At 51.4% G+C, this 19,508-nt stretch overlaps 1 protein-coding gene across 1 annotated transcript; it reads right to left on the bottom strand.

Annotated features, from left to right (window-relative positions):
* Nucleotides 1–6,586: 6,586 nt before the first annotated feature.
* On the bottom strand, nucleotides 6,587–19,170 carry LOC121851400 (nuclear factor 7, brain-like). The gene is made up of 12 exons (XM_042345240.1): nucleotides 17,950–19,170; nucleotides 16,787–16,882; nucleotides 16,213–16,443; nucleotides 16,003–16,025; nucleotides 15,791–15,906; nucleotides 13,911–14,105; nucleotides 11,498–11,997; nucleotides 11,318–11,413; nucleotides 10,589–10,819; nucleotides 10,379–10,401; nucleotides 10,167–10,282; nucleotides 6,587–7,221 (listed from the first exon to the last, which is right to left on the bottom strand). Exons 1-12 carry the CDS (start codon nucleotides 18,358–18,360, stop codon nucleotides 6,695–6,697), a joined length of 2,565 nt encoding a protein of 854 aa, XP_042201174.1. The 5' UTR covers nucleotides 18,361–19,170; the 3' UTR covers nucleotides 6,587–6,694.
* Between the last annotated feature and the right edge of the window lie 338 nt (nucleotides 19,171–19,508).

Here is a 19,508-nt window from a genome sequence, read left to right as displayed (position 1 = left end):
GGTTAGGGTTATTGTTTAAGATTAGGGTTTGGGTTGTGTTGGGTTAGGGTTAAGGTTGTGTTGGGTTGGTATAGGTTTATGGTTATGGTTAGCGGTGGGTTATGGTTAGGTTGCGTTGGGTTAAGTTAGGTTGAGGTTGAGCGTTAGGTTTAGGTTTAGGTTTAGGATTTGGGTTCGTGTTTGTGTGAGGGTGCGTGTGGGTGTGGAGATTTGGTTAGTGTTAGTGGTTAGCGTTCGTGTTAGGGATAGGATCTGAGGGTTAGGCTTAAGGTTAGGAGGTTAGGGTTAGGGTGAGAGTTAAGTGTTAAGTATTAGTGTTACGGGTTATGGGTTAGGTTTTAGGGTTTGGGGTTAGGTTTTGGGGTTAGTGTTTAGGGTTTAGGGTTAGGGTTAGGGTTAGAGCTAGGGCTAGGTTTGATGGCTTAAGTTTAGGGTTAGGGGTTAGGGTTAAAGTTAGGAGTTAGGCTTGAGGGTTAGTGTTAGGATTCGGGGGGTTAAGGTTAGGGTTAGTGTTAGTTGGTTAGGGTTAGAATTAGGGGTGTTCGGGCTCGGGGTTTAGTGTTAGGGATGTCAGGGTTAGGGGGGTTGGGGTTAGGGGGGTTATGTTTAGGGGATTTAAGATTAGGAGTGTTAAGGGTTAGGGTTAGGTTAGGGTAAGCTTTAGGAATAGTGTTAGGGTTAGTGTTAGGCTTAGGGTTAGGGTTAGGCTTCGAGTTAGGGTTTAGGCTTGGGGATAGGGGTTAGGTGTTAGGTTTAGGGGTTAGGTGTTAGGGGTAGGCGTTAGTGGATATTGCTTAGGCGTTACGATTTCGGTTAGGGTTATCGGTAGGGTTAGGGAATAGGGGTTAGCGTTAGTGTTAGGGTTAGGGTTATGCGTTATGGGTAGTGTGAGGGTTACGCTTTAGGATTAGGGTTTAGGGTTAGGTTTTAGTGTTAGGTTTTCGGGTTTGGGTTTAGGGTTTGGGTTTAGGATCTAGGCTTAGGGTTATGGGTTAGTGTTACAGGTTTAGTGGTTAGGGTTTAAGGTTAGGGGTTAGGGCTAGGGTTTAGGGTTTAGTGTTAGGGTTTTGGGTTTATGGTTAGGGGTTAGGGCTAGGGTTAGATGTAGGGTTATGGGTTAAGGGTGAGGGTTAGGGTTAGCGTTTGGGGTTAGGGTTAGGGGTTAGCGTTAGGTTTAGAGGTTAGTGTTTAGGTTTAGCGTTAAGGGTTAGGGGTAGGGGTTAGTGTTAGGGGTACGGTTAATGTTTAGGGTTAGGGTTAGGGTTAGAGTTAGGTTTAGGTTAGGGTTAGTGTTAGGGTTAGGGGTTAGGCGTTAGTGGTAAGGTTAGAGTTAGGGTTTAGGGTTAGGGATTAGCGTTTAGGTTTAATGTTAGGGTTAGTGTTTAGGGTGAGTGTTTAGGGTTCAGGGTGAGTGTTAGGGTTTAGGGTTAGGGTTCGGTTGGGTTAGGGTTATGGTTATGGTTAGGGTTGGGATACGGTTAGAGTTATGGTTGGCTTAGGTTTACTGTTAGGTTGAGGAATTAGGGTTTAGGGTTAGGGTTTAGCGTTTGGGTTAGGGTTTAAGGTTAGCGTTAGGGTTAGGCTGGTTTGGGTTGCGTTATGGTGAAGGTTAAGTTTAGGTTGAGGATTTGCGTTGGGGTTAGTGGTTAGGGTTAGGGATCGGATCCCTAGTGTTAAGTGTTAAGGTTAAGAGATTAGGGTTAGGGTTACGTGTTTTACGTTAGGGTTACGGTTCAGGGGTTAGCGTTATGTGTTAGTGTTAGGGGTTAGGGTTTAGGGTTATGGTTATGGGTTAGGATTAGGGTTAGGGTTTATGGGTTACGTTTAGGGTTAGGGGTTAGTTTTAGAGTCAGGAGTTAGGCGTTAGGATTAGGGTTAAGATTAGTGGGGTTAGGGTTAGTGTTAACGTTATTGGGTTTAGGGTTAGGCTTAGCATTAGGGGGATAGGCTTAGGGTGTTTAGGGTTAGGGAGTTTAGGGTTAGGGATTTAGGTTTAGAGGTGTTAGGGTTAGGCTGTTTAGGGTTAGGGGGTTTAAGATTAGGGGGTGTAAGTCTTAGGTTTATGGATAGGGTTAGTCTTAAGGTTAGGTTTAGGCTTAGGCATTGTGGTTAGGGTTAGCTTTATGTTTAGGGCTTAGCTGTTTGGGGTTAGGTGTAGGGGTGATGGGATTTTGTTAGGGCTTAGGGTTTGGGTTAGGGTTTGCGGTTTAGGGGTTAGGGGTATCACCTTCCATCACCTTCGGAATATCGCCAGACTACGGCACTGCCTCATCCCTCACGTGTCTGAAACTCTGGTCCACGCCTTTATCACCTCAAGGCTGGACTATGGGACCTCACTCCTCGCGGCCTTCACGGCCCTCCCTCCACACTGTAGGTCATTCAGAACTCTGCAGCTCGTGTACTGTCCCGCACCACATCACTCCCATCCTCGCCCTCGCCCTCGCTCACCTCCACTGGCTCCCCTTCCCCCAGAGGATCGAATTCAAGATCCTCGCCCTCACCTACAAGGCCTTTCACGGCGTCGCTCCCTCCTGCCTCTCCGACCTGTTATCCCCCTACCTACCCACCCGTACCCTCCGTTCCTCTGCCTCCTGTCTGCTCCACATCCACCGCCCCAACCGACCTACTATCGTTGGCCTTCAGCCTCTCAGCCCCGAGGCTCTGGAACTCTATCCCCAGTGCCTTCGCCACCTCCTCCCTTTCCACCTTCAAGGCCGGTCTCAAGACCTTTCTCTTCGACGGAGCCTTCAGCTCCCCTCTCGACTCTCTACCACCTCCTCGATCCTTGCCTTCCCTCCCCTCACCGTGACCATGTCCCCCCTCCTCTCTCCCTCCCTTCCCTCCCCTCACCGTGACCATGTCCCCCCTCCTCTCTCCCTCCCTTCCCTCCGCTCACCCTGACCATGTCCCCCTGCTCGGGTCCTGACCCAACTGTACAGCGCCTTGGGACGTCCTCCCGACGTGAAAGGAGCTCAATAAATGAAATCTTGTTGTTGTTGTAGGGGTAGTGTTAGGTGTTAGGGGTTAGCGTTAGGCTTAGGGTTTGGTGTTAGGCGTTATGGGTAGGGTTAGGGTTAGGGTTCCGGTTTAGGGTTAGGATTTTTGGTTAGGTTTCACGGTTAGGGTCTCGGGTTAGCGTTCAGAGCTAGGGTTTAGGGTTTATGGTTAGGGTTAGGGGTTAGGTTTAGAGGTTTAGATGTTAGGGGTTAGGGGTTAGGGGCAGGGGTTAGGGTTAGTTGTTAGGGTTAGGGGTTAGGATTTAGATGTTCGTGGTTAGGGTTTAGGTGTTAGTGTTAGTGTTAGAGTTAGTATTCGTATCGAATTTGAATGTGAATGAATATTTTGTGATATCTGTTGTCGTTTAATTTGTCGCTATTTGTCTGTCTGATTAACAGCTTTAGGACCACGTGATCCTGTGGTCTTCTTTGTTTCTCTTCAGTTTGAGTCAGTGTCTGAATACTGTGGATCTGAGGCAGTGCTCAATGTTAATGGCCTTTAACAAAGACTCAAAGTCTTTGATCCGAAGTCAGACTGTTGGCCGAACGCAGTCCGTCCGCTCTTTTAAAAAAGCCATTTTAATTTAGTTTGAGGAGGAAACTCTGATTATTTTTCTATGTTGTTAGCCAAAAAAATACACACACACACCACACCGACACACAACCCACACACACATACACACCACACACATCACACACACACCCCACACACATACACACCACACACATCACACACACACACACCCCACACACACCCCACACACACCCACACACCCACACACACTCACACCCACCTCACACACACAGACACCACACCCACATATACCCCACACACATACACACCACACACTTCACACACACCCCCCCCACACACACACACCCCACACACAGTTTGACAGAGAGTGTGAGAGAGAGAGTGAGAGTGTGAGAGAGAGACACACACATCCACACACACACACACATACACACACGCACACACACCCACACACCCACACACCCACACAAACACACATACCCACACACACCCACACACACCCACACACATCCACACACATAAACACACCCACACACCCACACCCACACACACCCACACCCACACACACACACACACAAACACACCCACACCCCACACACATACACACCACACACATCACACACACACACACACCCCACACACACCCCACACACACACCCACACCCACACACCCACACACACTCACACCCACCTCACACACACAGACACCACACCCACAGATACCCCACACACATACACACCACACACTTCACACACACCCCCCCACACACACACACCCCACACACAGTTTGACAGAGAGTGTGAGAGAGTGAGAGTGTGAGAGAGAGACACACACATCCACACACACACACACATACACACACGCACACACACCCACACACCCACACACCCACACAAACACAACCACACACACCCACACACCCCCACACACACCCACACACATCCACACACATAAACACACCCACACACCCACACCCACACACACCCACACCCACACACACACACACAAACACACCCACACACCCCACACACATACACACCACACACATCACACACACACACACACCCCACACACACCCCACACACACACCCACACCCACACACCCACACACACTCACACCCACCTCACACACACAGACACCACACCCACATATACCCCACACACATACACACCACACACTTCACACACACACCCCCACACACACACCCCACACACAGTTTGACAGAGAATGTGAGAGAGAGAGTGAGAGTGTGAGAGAGAGACACACACATCCACACACACACACACATACACACACGCACACACACCCACACACCCACACAGGTTAGGGGTTGGGGTTGGGGTTTAGAGGTTAGGATTTAGAGATTAGGGGTTACGGTTAGTATCGAATTGGCTCAGGTTCATGAATGTTTTGTGTTATCTGTTGTCGTTTAGTTTGTCGCTATGTGTCTGTCTGATTGACAGCTTTAGGACCACGTGATCCTGTGGTCTTCTTTGTTTCTCTGCAGTTTGAGTCAGTGTCTGAATACTGTGTATCTGAGGCAGTGCTCAATGTTAATGGCCTTTAACAAAGTCTCATAGTCTTTGATCCGAAGTCAGACTGTTGGCCGAACGCAGTCCGTCCGCTCTTTTAAAAAAGCCATTTTAATTTAGTATGTGGAGGAAACTCTCATTTTTTTAATATTGTTGTTTGCCCAACACCGGCCCCACCCTTAATTAATCCAAATCAGCTTTAGGTAAATGGGCGGGGCTCCGGGACAGTGGGCGGGGCTCGGAGTTGTGGGCGGGACTCGGGGCTGCAACTGCTGCCCTACTGCCCGCGTCATCACATGACGTCACTGCCCGGCTCCCCCGCCTTCACCAAGATGGCGGCCACCCGACCGCTTACTTCATCACATGACGTCACTGCCCGGCTCCCCCGCCTTTACCAAGATGGCCGCCGATGTGCTTCAGAAAGGCACAGAAATACTCCTTTACTGTCTCTCTCTCACACTCACTCTTTCTCTCTGTCCACAGCGGAGAGAGAGAGAGAGAGAGTGAGAGAGGGACAGAGATAGAGAGAGAGAGAGAATGTGAGAGGGACAGAGAGCGAGAGAGAGAATGTGAGAGGGACAGAGAGAGACAGATAGAGGGACAGATAGAGAGAGAATGTGAGAGAGGGACAGAGAGAGAGTGAGTGAGAGCGGGAGAGAGAGAGATAGAGAGAGGGACACAGAGAGAGAGAGAGTGAGTGAGAGAGAGAGAGAGAGAGAGGGACAGAGTTTCCCGATACAAACCAATAAACTATTTATTTCTCCCCTTCGCGGAGGATCGCGACTCGGAGCTCCTCCTCAGTGTCGGTGATCACTGACGGATCCCTTTCCGTTCCCGTTCGGCGTTTGTGTCGGTGAAGGGTTTCCCACCGAATCCCCCGACATTACCGGTGCGGCTCCGGCCCCGGGTCCGGTCATCGCCGTCTAATGCCGGAGAGCGGTCGGACCCCGACGGCCGTTCACCGCTTCTCCGTCTCTCCGGCGGCCGTCGTGGGTTTGAGGGGAATAACCGTTTGCTGTGATTTGCTCTGTGGGGTCCTGTGGCTCAGGGGTGAGAGCACTCGCTGTGCAGCGAGAGACCCGGGTTCAATCCCCGGGGGGTCAGTGCCGGACCTCGGGCGAGTTTCCTGACCCCACACACGGCCCTAATAACGATCCTCTCCGCAACAAAAACAATCGCAAATGGGGTCACTTTCAACCCACGACCGCGTGTGGGACCGACGCCGCTGCGCGCAATCGGCCGCCGCGTTCGCCCACAAATACACAGTCACTACACTCTGCAGTCTGTGCCATGAAGCGCTTCGGGGGTCGTCGAGAAGACGTGAAAAGCGCTGTATCAAATGCAATGATTATTATTATTATTATTATTACTTGGGGTACAACTCCCACATAAGCACCTGAGTACCACTGAACTGCCCCCAGAGGCGGCGCTGCACTGTGTAACCGCCCACAACGTCCTCAGTAATAACAATGCAATACCGTATTTATATCATTGATATTAACCCAAACTTTCAGTGTGAACTGTGTGACATAAACCACAATCTTTATTGTACAGCGACACAGACTATGAAGGTTCAGCCTCGTGGCCATCACCGCCAAACACAGGTCACGGCTGAGTGTTCCCTCCTCATCAATCCGTCACCCGACAGATCCTCAGAGGGTCACCTTCACAGGGTTCGAAGTAAGGATAAAGCTTCTCAGTGAAAGTGTGGGTGAAAGTGTGGAGATGAGACATGTTATCGGCGTTGTAAAAGGTCACCTCTCCCCCCTCATAGTCCAGGAACACTCCCACCTTCCCGGGTCTGTCCCTCAGGGACAGGAGAGTGGGGGGATAGGTACCAGCGAAATAATTATCCCCGTTTCTCAGTACCACAACCCAGAATCCGTTCTCTGGTGACAGTGTGATCTTTCCTTTCCTGTTGATGGATACTCGGGACAATCCCACATCCCACTGTGTCTTGTTGCCCACCTGCACCTCCCAGTAATGTCTCCCCGATGTGAAGCCCTCAGATCCCAGGACACAGGGACAGGTATCAAACCTCTTGGGACCGTCCGGGAGCTGCTGCCGTGTGTCTCCGGTCCTCACGCTGGTCAGGTCCTCAGATAGGATGAGTCGGGGATGGGCGGTGTCGGGATCCAGAGTCAGAGAGACCGGAGCTGAGAGAGAGACACAACAAAACGTGGAGTGAGGGGACGTCTGGAGCTCAGAAGGTGTGTGAACACATCTACAACCGGAGACACCATCCAACCCCGAGGGTCACCGTCTGTGTGAGGGCGCGTGTGAGGGTGTGTGTAAGGTGGTTTGTGAGGGTGTTTATGAGAGGGTCTGTGTGTGAGGGTGTTTCTGAGGGTTTATGTGTGGGGATGTTTGTGTTTCTGAGGGTATGTGTGAGGGTGTGTGTGAGGTTGTGTGTGTGAAGGGTATGTGAGGGTCTGCGTGATGGTCTGTTTGAAGGGGTGTATGTGGGAATGTGAGAGGTTGTGCGTGAGGGTGTGTGAGGGGTTTTATGAGGGTGTATGTGAGGCTGTGTGTGCGGAGGGTGGGGGCGGTGTGAGTGTGTGTGGGAGAGGTTTTATGAGTAGGTGTGTGACGGTGTGGGTGTGTGTGAGGGTATGTCTGAGGGTATGTCTGAGGGTGTGTGTATGATGTTGTGTGAGGGTTATTGGAGGGTCTGTGTAATGATTTGTTTGAGGGGGAGTGTGATGGAGTGTGAGAGGTTGTATGCCTGAGGGGGAGTGAGGGGTTGTATGAGGGTTTGCGTCCGGGTGTGTGTGACGTGTCTTTGTGAGGGGCTCTGTGAGGGTGTGTGTGAGGATGTGTGTGAGTGTGTCTGTGTGAGGGTGTGTGTAAGGGGGTATGTGAGGGTGTGTGTGTGTGATGATGTGTGTGTGCGTGTGGGGGGGTTGTGTGAAGGTGTGTGTGAGTATATGTTTGAGTGTGTATGTGAGGGTGTGCGGGAGGGTTTGTGTGAGGGTGCGTGTGAGGGTGTGTGTGAGTGAGAGGATTTGTGAGTGTGTGTGTGAGGGGGTGTGTGAGGGGGTATGTGAGGGTGTGTGTGAGGGGGTGTGTGGGTGTGTGTGAGGGGGTGTGTGAGTGTGTGGGTGTGTGAAGGGGTGTGTGGGTGTGTGTGAGGGGGTGTGTGATGGGGGGGGTGTGAGTGAGTGTGTGTGTGTGTGATGGGGTGTGTGAGGGTGTGTGTGTGAGGTTTTATCGGTGTGTGGGTGTGTGAGGGGATGTGTGAGTGTGTGGGAGTGTGAGGGGGTGTGTGAGGGGCTATGTGAGAGTGTGTGTGAGGGTGTGTGAGGGTGTGTGAGGGGGTATGTGATGGTGTGTGTGAGGGGTGTGTGTGGGTGTGCGTGAGGTGTTGTGTGAGGAGATGTGTGAGGGGGTGTGTGATTATGTGTGAGGGGGTATGTGAGGGGGTGTGAGAGGGGTGTATGTGGGTGTGTGAGGGGGTGTGTGAGTGAGGCGAATTGTAAGTGTGTGTGTGAGGTGGTTTATGGGTGTGTGAGTTTCCGTGTGTGGGTGTGTGTGAGGGTGTGAGTGAGTGGGTTTATGAGTGTGTGAGAGGGTGTGTGTGGGTGTGTGAGAGGGGGTATGAGGAGGTGTGTGAGGGTGTCTGTGAGTGTGTTTGTGAGGGGGTTTATGAGTGTGTGAGGGTGTGTGTGTGGGTGTGTGTGAGGGTGTGTGCGAGGGAGTGGGTGGGAGTGCTTGTGGGTGTGTGTGTGGGTGTGTTTGAGGGTGTGTGTGTGTGTGAGGGGATGTGTGAGCGTGTGTGTGAGGGGGTGTGTGTGGGTGTGTGTGAGGGTGTCTGTTGGTGTGTGTGAGGGTGTGTGTCTGGGTGTGTGTGAGGGTGTGTGTGGGTGTGTGTGAGGGTGTGTGTGAGGGTGTGTATGTGGGTGTGTGAGGGGATGTGTGAGGGTGTGTGTGAGGGTGTGTGTGTGGGTGTGTGTGAGGGTGTGTGTGGGTGTGTGTGAGGGGGCGTGTTTGGTAGTGTGTGAGGGTGTGTGTGAGGGTCTGTGTGAGGGTGTGTGTGTGGGTGTGTGTGAGGGTGCGCGTGTGGTTGTGTGTGAGGGGGTGTCTGAGGGTTTGTGTGAGGTGGTGTGTCAGGGTGTGTGTGTGGGTGAGTGTGTGTGTGGGTGTGTGTGAGGGTGTGCGTAAGGGGGTATATGAGTGTGTGATGGGGTGTGTGAGGGGGTGTGTATGAGGGGGTGCGATGGGGTGCGTGAGTGTGTGTGAGGGTCTGTGTGTGAGGGGGTGTGTGAGGATGTGTTTGAGGGGCTGTGTGAGGGTGTGTGTGAGGGGGTGTGCGAGGTGGTGTGTGTGAGGGGGTTTGTGAGGATGTGTTTGAGGGTGTGTGTGAGGGTGTGTGTGTGAGGGAGTCTGTGAGGGTGTGTGTGTGAGGGTGTGTTTGAGGGGGTGTGTGAGGGGGGTTATGAGTGTGTGAGGCTGTGTGTGTGGGTGTGTGTGAGGGTGTGTGTGAGGTGGTGTGTGTGGATGTGTGTGAGGGTGTGTATGGGTGTGCGTGAGGATCTGTGTGTGGGTGTGTGTGAGGGGGTGTGTGAGGGGTGAGGCCATTGACATTATGGCTCACCCTCGGTGACACCTTCCCCCTCAATGAGGCCACACCACCCGCTACACCTCCCACCATAGCCCCCGCCCCAACGGTCATGGTGGTGGGGTGGCACTCATCTCCAGGGCGTCACTGGCCCTGTCCCCCTACTTCACCGCTCACTCCCCTCTTTCCAACACCTCACCCTCCGCCATCCCTCCCCTCTCTCTAACATCCTAATGTACTGCCCCCAAAACCACCCCCCCCACCTTCATCTGTGACCCCTCCACTCTCCTCGCCTCACTCTGCCTCTGCTCCCACCCCCTCATCCTCCTCGGCCACTTCAACCTCGAATATATCCCCTCCTGCTCCACCTCCTCAGACTTGTGCTCTCGCCTCCTGTGTAATAGGTGTGTTTGAGTGGCGTGTGTCTGAGGGGTGTGTGTGTGTATGTGTGTGAGGGAGTGTGTGTGAGGGAGTGTGTGGGGCGATGTGTTGTCAATGGAAGGCTATTGACACGGCTTCAGGGTGAGAATGGGAGACGTGTACCTGGACTGACGCTGTCTATAATCTCTCTCCAGACGGTGTTGTCCAAAGGCCACTGGTACTTGGCCACCGGCAGCTCAGCCTCACACACCGACAAATCAAACCCCTCGTCACTGACCCTGAAACAAGACCCCATCACATTATAGAGTGAAACTGCACCTTGTGGGCGGTTTGTGGGTTCAATTCTGGGATATTTGGTAAAGTTCATTCCATACCTTCTGTTGGCAGCAGATTCCTCCTAATGAAATCAAACACAGACAGATGTCAGCTCACACTGAGACACCAACAACAACAGCAGATTACATGTTTACAGCGTCTCCCACATCCCAATTCAATCTATGATCTCTTTGTCAATCACAATTAGTTTCTCGGCTCCCGACTGTGTGTATCTGTGACTGAACTGCATTATAATGTCATCTCTTTACCTGCAGGAAGGTGAGAGCGTCTTTCCCCATCTGTGTCTGTAACTCGGAGATTTCTTGCTCCACCGACTCTAACTTTTCCTGAATCTCTCGCAGAGTTGTCTCCATTCGCTTTAGAATCTCCTCCTCTCTCTGTCTGAGATCCCCCATCACTCGCTGCTCTCTGTCAGTCAGACTCTGGTGCATTTTAGCAAATTTAGCCGTGACGTGAGTTTGCACACTCTTCACCTGTTCCTGAAAATGACAGACATCCAACCATTACACACAGTAACCAGAGACCTGAAACGTCCCACCGTGTACACACAGTAACCAGAGACCTGAGACATCACACCGTGTACACACAGTAACCAGAGACCTGAGACATCACACCGTGTACACACAGTAACCAGAGACTGAGGTATCCCACCGTGTACACACAGTAACCAGAGACCTGAGACATCCCCCCGTGTACACACAGTAACCAGAGACACCGCGACATCCCACCGTGTACACGTAGTAACCAGAGACACCGAGACATCACACCGTGTACACACAGTAACCAGAAACCTGAGACATCACACTGTGTACAAACAGTAACCAAAGACCAGAGACATCCAACCATTACAAACAGTAACTAGAGACACCGAGACATCCCACCGTGTACACACAGTAACCAGAGACCTGAGATATCCCACCGTGTACACACAGTAACCAGAGACACACTGACAGACATAAGCCCCGACACAACTTTACCTTAACTTGTGAAATCTTTTCTCTCTGTTTGGCTTCAGTTTGTAGAGCTATTTCCTTCCTCTGTGTGAGAGAAGCTATGGAGGACTTCACTTGATCCTGGAATAAACGCACAGAATAACAGTGTTTGAGGGGAAAATCTGACGTGGAAACGGAATGAATCCCTCGTGAGGGTCTCGGTACCTTGTAGATTTCAGCCGCTTCGTCAATGGGCATTAAGCTGTGACCTTTGTGCTCTTTCGCATATCTGCAAATGGAACAGATCAATTTCTTGTCATCTTCACAGAACAGCTTCAGGTCCTCCCGGTGTTTCTCACACTGACGTTTAACTGCCGTCTGTGACGGGTCCAGACTGAATTTACGAACTTTCTCCACCATTTTGGCCAGAGCCCAATTGACCTGGAGGTTCCTCTCCACAGTAACTTGGTGACATATCGGACAGGAGTTTTTCTCCTTCTTTTCCCAGCTCCCGGTGACACAGGAGCGACAGAAGTTGTGGCCGCAGTCCAGACTAACAGGATCAGTGAAGAACTCCAGACAAATGGCACAGTTGAGCTCCTCGGTCCAGCTCTCAGCCTGGAGTCTGGAAGCCATTTCGATACTCAGCAATTGCTGATTGAAACTGGTTTTGATTTCAGTGCGAGTGTGTGGGCGGCTCCCAGTCACTGGGCGGATAAACCCTCCTCAAGTCTCTTACTGTGAAACCCGCTGATTGTGAAACCCGCTGAGGGTTTCCTCCTCATCAATCCGTCACCCGACAGATCCTCAGAGGGTCACTTTTTTTGCCGCCGTCGGGGGGAGCCCAATTGACCTTGAGGTTCCTCTTTGCTGTAACTTGGCGATATTCCGGACGGGAGGATTTTCCCTGCTTTTCCCGTCTCCTGGTGATACAGGACCGACAATATTTGTGGCCGCAATCGAGGCAAACAGGAACCTTAAAGAATTCCAGACAAATGACGCAGTTTAGCTTCTCGGTCGGTCAGAGCCTGAACCTGATGTCTAGAAGTCCTGGTCACCCGGAGTCTATCTGTTCCAAACTCCTTCAGGCTCCGGGTATTTATGCTGTGTGTGTCCCGCCCTGTGACAGAGTTCACTTCACTCTGATTCACACGGCCTCACGTGGGGATTCAGGATTGTGAGCAACCACCAAGATTTGGACGAAGGAAAGTTTTGATGTGGAAATGGACCAAAGTTCACCAAACAACAGGTCCAATCAGGGTGAGGAGTCAGAGGGAGAAGTTAAGAGTACCAGTAAATATGGAACCAGGAATAGACCCTGAGAGCAATAATCCCGATCCGTCTCCTGAACATTTGGATATTCCCTATCGGGGAGGGGCCTCCTGGGCATTTACTCTTCTGATTGATATCTTCTGATTAATTAAAACTTTCAGAAGATCTCCTCATTCCCACATCTGCCACAATTTCACTACCCTTTCATTACCACCCACCCACCGGTCACAATCTCCCCACTCCACACACAACCTCTCCCCTCACCACACAAATTCGCCTCACACAATCTCCCTCTCCCCACAAACAATCTCTCCCCTCCCACCATTAAATCTTCCCTTACAAAATCTCCCTCTCCCACCACACAATCTCCCCTCCCCCCAAGCGACACACGCCACCTCCTTCCTTCCGCAACACACCAGGATTCACATTGATTTTTTAATAAAATGATGACTTATGCTTTACAATCGCAGTTCTAACCTTCAATGGTCTCTTTTCATTTCACCCCCACCGCCCCCCCCCCCCCACACACACACAGACTATCCACTACGGCCCCCGCCCCCCACTCCCCCCACCACACTCTGTACCTCTCTATCTGGGTTCCTACAACCCTCATCCCCTTCCTTTCTTGTTTATCTCTACATCCTCATTCTCTCCCCACAGTTAATGGAGAACTTTCATCCAATCTGCTCCCAGCTCCTGTATTATTGTCTTTAATCCCTTCACTTTCCTTCCTCCCTCTATACTGTCGCAGTCAAATTGTCTTTGAATGTGCCTTTGCCCACTGAGGGTGGCAGGTTAGCTGCTTGGAGCTGTACTGTCCACAAAGTGACATGTTTGGCATAAACCAGACAGCTCCACAGAAAAGGTTCTCCTACTGCTGATACACAATAAATCACGACGAACTGAAAAACATTGACACAGCAGTGATATACCAGACCACACCTTGTTTCGTGTAAGTCATTAAACAGCTCGTAAATATGTTGCAAGACTGAAAAGGACCAGATCTAATCAAATAATTTTTTATTTGTTTTGCTCTCATTACCTGGTTAACAGAGAAATCTTTGACCAACATTCAAGAATATTGCCACCAGCCAAACGATGCCGTATAAAATCAGTAGCGTTACAGTTTGATCACTCTTGTGATCAGAACCGATGGCCCAGATTAGATGTCTACACCAATAAGACAAATATATCTATTGTCACATCTCACTTTGATTTTCCAATGCCCTCTGTGCCATTCTCCTGAGCTCCAGCATCACATGTAAATGATTCAGATCTCTCTATCCACGTACTCACACCAATCTGGTTTCACACACCCATCAGTCCAGCCATTCCCTGATTTGTACTCTGGGATCGTCTCCAGTACGGTTCCTGCGCCAGGTTGGTCCACAGTGTCCCAGGGCACTGCTGATATCAACACAACCCAGGCTCATCGACAGGACCCGGGAGGGCTGAAAGATATATGGAGACAGTGATTTCTCCCATTCAGCAACTGTTATCCGTGGAGGCAAAGCCGTCACGAGCTGATAGGTTGGTCTTGGTTGGACACGCAGCGGGAAAGCTTCTCAGACGTAAATTATAATTCAAAAACCGATTACATTTGTACAACTACCTTCACACAGGTAGCACCTATGATTTGAACTGGATACTTTGCTAAATTCCCAAATGTTACCCAAAATCATACTCAAGGTTCCCCTAAGCCAAGGCTCTCGCCAAAAAACGATATGGATGCTGTGTCTCAGTGGGGTCTCAGCGGGCAGGAGTGGTTGGGAGGTGCGATGGCATCAACTGATTTCAAAACGAGTGAGAGGGTATCGAAGTCAACTGAACCCCTTTCTTTTCTCGCTTCAGACCCCCGGCAAACTGTCATGCCATCCCCTGCTCTGAAACAGCAAATTACACTGACCTGGGCCTTTCATGTCAGGAGGACGTTCCAAGTCACTGGACAGTCAGGGATTTGGATACGAGCTGGAGGTGGGATCAGGAGGGATGGAAGGCTGTGACGGTAGGGATAAGAAGTAGGCCAAAGGCATGTTTGGTCAAAGAGTAGTCTCTTGAGACTTGTCTTGCAGGAGGCGAGGAAAGTACTGATGTGAAGTAACTGTGGGATAGAGTTACAGATGGTGGGGTAGAGAAGATCAAGTCTCAATGGTCGATGAAGGTGGACCGGGTGGTGGACGTGGAGAATGTCAACTTGCTCCCGGCTCCTATATCCTTATCTTGCTTCGTCAATGGGCAGAAAGCTGTGACCTCTGTGCTCTTCGCATCTCTGCAAATGGAGCAGATCAACTTCTTGTCATCTTCACAGAACAGCTTCAGGTCCTCCCGGTGTTTCTCACACTGACGTTTAACTGCCGCTGTGTCGGGTCCAGACTGAATTCACGAGCTTTCCCCACCATTTTGGCCAGAGCCCAATTGACCTGGAGTTCCCTATCCGCAGTAACTTTGCGGCATATCGGACAGGAGTTTTTCTCCTGCTTTTCCCAGCTCCCGGCGACACAGGAGCGACAGAAGTTGTGCCGCAGTCCAGACTAACAGGATCAGTGAAGAACTCCAGACAAATGGCACAGTTTAGCTCCTCGGTCAAGCTCTCAGCCTGGAGTCTGGAAGCCATTTGGATACTCAGGAAATGCTGATTGAAACTGGTTTTGGTTTCAGTGCGAGTGTGTGGGCGGCTCCCAGTCACTGGGCGGATAAACCCTCCTCAAGTCTCTTCTTGTGAAACCGCTGATTGTGAAACCCACTGAGGGTTCCCTCCTCATCAATCCGTCACCCGACAGATCCTCAGAGGGTCACCGTTTTTGCCGCCGTCGGGAGCCCAATTGACCTTGAGGATCCTCTTTGCAGTACCTTGGCGATATTCCGGACGGGAGGATTTTCCCTGCTTTTCCCGTCTCCCGGTGATACAGGACCGACAATATTTGTGGCCGCAATCGAGGCAAACAGGAACCTTAGAGAATTCCAGACAAATGACGCAGTTTAGCTTCTCGGTCACTCGACTGCAGCCCCTCCTGCTCCACCACCTCAGACTTGTGCTCTCGCCTCCTGTGTGAGGGGAGTGTGCGGGAGGGGTGTGTGGCCTGAGGTGTGTGTATGAGGGGTGTGTTTGAGTGCGTGTGTGAGGGTGTGTGTTTCTGAGGGGTGTGTGTGTGTGTGAGGGAGTGTGTGTGAGGGAGTGTGTGGGGGTATGTGTTGTCAATGGAAGGCTATTGACACGGCTTCAGGGTGAGAATGGGAGACGTGTACCTGGACTGACGCTGTCTATAATCTCTCTCCAGACGGTGTTCTTCAAAGGCCACTTGTACTTGGCCACCGGCAGCTCAGCCTCACACACTGACAGATCAAACCCCTCGTCACTGACCCTGAAACAAGACCCCATCACATTATAGAGTGAAACTGCACCTTGTGGGTGGTTTGTGGGTTCAATTCTGGGATATTTGGTAAAGGTCATTCCATACCTTCTGTTGGCAGCAGATTCCTCCTAATGAAATCAAACACAGACAGATGTCAGCTCACACTGAGACACCAACAACAACAACAGATTACATGTGTACAGCGTCTCCCACATCCCAATTCAATCTCTGATCTCTTTGTCAATCAAAATTAGTTTGTCGGCTCCCGACTGTGTGTAACTGTGACTGAACTGCATTATAATGTCATCTCTTTACCTGCAGGAAGGTGAGAGCGTCTTTCCCCATCTGTGTCTGTAACTCGGAGAGTTCTTGCTCCACAGACTCTAACTTTCCCCGAATCTCTCGCAGAGTTGTCTCCATTCGCTTTAGAATCTCCTCCTCTCGCTGTCTGAGATCCCCCATCACTCGCTGCTCTCTGTCAGTCAGACTCTGGTGCATTTTAGCAAACTCAGCCTTGACGTGAGTCTGTACATTCTTCACCTGTTCCTGAAAATGTCAAACATCCAACAATTACACACAGTAACCAGAGACCTGAGACATCCCACCGTGTACACACAGTAACCAGAGACCTGAGCATTCACACCGTGTACACACAGTAACCAGAGACCTGAGACATCCCACCGTTACACACAGTAACCAGAGACCTGAGACATCACACCGTTACACACAGTAACCAGAGACCTGAGACATCACACCCTGTACACACAGTAACCAGAGACCGTAGACATCCCACCGTGTACACACAGTAACCAGAGACACTGAGACATGACATCGTGTACACACAGTAACCAGAGACTCACTGGCAGACATCAGCCCCGACACAACTTACCTTAACTTGTGAAATCTTTTCTCTCTGTTTGGCTTCAGTTTGTAGAGCAGTTTCCTTCCTCTGTGTGAGAGAAGCTATGGAGGACTTCACTTGATCCTGGAATAAACGCACAGAATAACAGGGTTTGAGGGGAAAACCTGACGTGGAAACGGAATGAATGCCTCCTGACAGCTGCCTGTCCGACATCGAGTCCTGGACGAGAGACAACTTTCTTCAGCTCAACGTGCGAAAAACCGAGGCCCTCCTGATTGGCTCACGTCAGCGCCTCCGCACCTCAGGCGCTGACACCATCTGCATCCAAGGCTGCACTCTCCACCTCTCAAAGCCAGTCAGGAACCTCGGCGTTTTGTTCGACCCTGAGCTGTCCTTTCTCCCTCACATCCGCACTACAACTGGCACCGCCTTCCATCACCTTCGGAACATCGCCAGACTACGGCACTACCTCACCCCTCACGCTGCTGAAACCCTGGTCCACGCCTTTGTCACCTCAAGGCTGGACTATGGGAACTCTCTCCTCGCCGGCCTTCCCGCCACCTCCCTCCACAAGCTGCAGGTCATTCAGAACTCTGCAACTCGTGTACTGTCCCGCACCAGACACCGCGACCACACCACACCCACCCTCACTCGCCTCCACTGGCTCCCCATCCCCCAGAGGATTGATTTCAAGATCCTCATCCTCACCTACAAGGCCATTCACGGCCTTGCTCCCTCCTACCTCTCCAACCTAGTATCCCCCTACCTACCTGCCCGTACCCTCCGTTCCTCTGGCTCCGGTCTGCTCCATGTCCCCCGCCCCAACCGCCCTACCATCGGTGGTCGGGCTTTCAGCCTCTCAGCCCCCAGGCTCTGGAACTCCATCCCCCAGTGCCTTCGCCTTGCTTCCTCCCTTTCCTCCTTCAAGGCCGGTCTCAAAACCTTTCTCTTTGACCGTGCCTTCAGCTCCCCTCTCGACTCTCTTCCCCCTCCTCGCTCCCTCCCTTCCCCCCCCTCACCCTGACCATTTCCCCCCTCCTCGCTCCCTCCCTTCCCTCCCCTCACCCTGACCATTTCCCCCCTGCTCGGGTCATGACCCAACTGTGCAGCGCCTTGGGACGTCCTCCTGACGTGAAAGGCGCTTTATAAATGGAATCTTGTTGTTGTTGTTGTTGTGAGGGTCTCGGTACCTTGTAGATTTCAGCAGCTTCGTCAATGGGCAGAAAGCTGTGACCTCTGTGCTCTCTCGCATCTCTGCAAATGGAGCAGATCAACTTCTTGTCATCTTCACAGAACAGCTTCAGGTCCTCCCGGTGTTTCTCACACTGACGTTTAACTGCCGCCTGTGTCGGGTCCAGACTGAATTCACGAGCTTTCCCCACCATTTTGGCCAGAGCCCAATTGACCTGGAGTTCCCTATCCGCAGTAACTTTGCGGCATATCGGACAGGAGTTTTTCTCCTGCTTTTCCCAGCTCCCGGCGACACAGGAGCGACAGAAGTTGTGGCCGCAGTCCAGACTAACAGGATCAGTGAAGAACTCCAGACAAATGGCACAGTTTAGCTCCTCGGTCAAGCTCTCAGCCTGGAGTCTGGAAGCCATTTGGATACTCAGGAAATGCTGATTGAAACTGGTTTTGGTTTCAGTGCGAGTGTGTGGGCGGCTCCCAGTCACTGGGCGGATAAACCCTCCTCAAGTCTCTTCTTGTGAAACCCGCTGATTGTGAAACCCACTGAGGGTTCCCTCCTCATCAATCCGTCACCCGACAGATCCTCAGAGGGTCACCGTTTTTGCCGCCGTCGAAGGGAGCCCAATTGACCTTGAGGATCCTCTTTGCAGTACCTTGGCGATATTCCGGACGGGAGGATTTTCCCTGCTTTTCCCGTCTCCCGGTGATACAGGACCGACAATATTTGTGGCCGCAATCGAGGCAAACAGGAACCTTAGAGAATTCCAGACAAATGACGCAGTTTAGCTTCTCGGTCAGAGCCTGAACCTGATGACTAGAAGTCCTGGTCACCCGGAGTCTATCTGTTCCAAACTCCTTCAGGCTCCGGGTATTTATGCTGTGTGTCCCGCCATGTGACAGAGTTCACTTCACTCTGATTCACACGGCCTCACGTGGGGATTCAGGATTGTGAGCAACCACCAAGATTTGGACGAAGGAAATGTTTGATGGGGAAATGGACCAAAGTTCACCAAACAACAGGTCCAATCAGGGTGAGGAGTCAGAGGGAGAAGTTAAGAGTACCAGTAAATATGGAACCAGGAATAGACCCTGAGACCAATAATCCCGATCCGTCTCCTGAACATTTGGATATTCCCTATCGGGGAGGGGCCTCCTGGGCATTTACTCTCCTGATTGATATCTTCTGATTAATCAAAACTTTTAGAAGATCTCCTCATTCCCACATCTGCAACAAGTTCACTACCCTTTAATTACCGCTCACCCACCCGTCACAATCTCCCCCTCCCCAAAAACAATCTCTCCCTCTCCCAGCAGACAATCTCCCCTCCCCCCAAGCGACACCCGCCACCTCCTTCCTCCCGCAACACACCAGGATTCACATTGATTTTTTAATAAAATGATGACTTGTGCTTTACAATCTCAGTTCTAACCTTCAATTGTCTCTTTTCCTTCACCACCCCCACCCCCCACCCACCCACACACTATGCACCACCGCCCCCGCCCCCCACTCCCCCCACCACACTCTGTACCTCTCTATCTGGGTTCCTATAAACCTCAACCC

This window comes from Callorhinchus milii, unplaced genomic scaffold, assembly GCF_018977255.1.
Source record: "Callorhinchus milii isolate IMCB2004 unplaced genomic scaffold, IMCB_Cmil_1.0 Scaffold36, whole genome shotgun sequence".
Lineage (NCBI taxonomy): Eukaryota > Metazoa > Chordata > Chondrichthyes > Chimaeriformes > Callorhinchidae > Callorhinchus > Callorhinchus milii.
The sequence above is the reverse complement of the archived record's forward strand: the minus strand, read 5'-3'. Positions and strand labels throughout refer to the sequence as shown.

Excerpts from the sequence above, each read along its gene's own strand:
- LOC121851400 (XM_042345240.1), bottom strand. The coding sequence starts at position 18,360 with ATGGCTTCCAGACTCCAGGCTGAGAGCTTGACCGAGGAGCTAAACTGT. Across the intron at positions 10,402-10,588 it reads ACGCTCTCACCTTCCTGCAG|GAGGAATCTGCTGCCAACAG; the intron begins GTAAAGAGATGA and ends TGATTTCATTAG. Across the intron at positions 7,222-10,166 it reads TATAGACAGCGTCAGTCCAG|CTCCGGTCTCTCTGACTCTG; the intron begins GTACACGTCTCC and ends TCTCTCTCTCAG.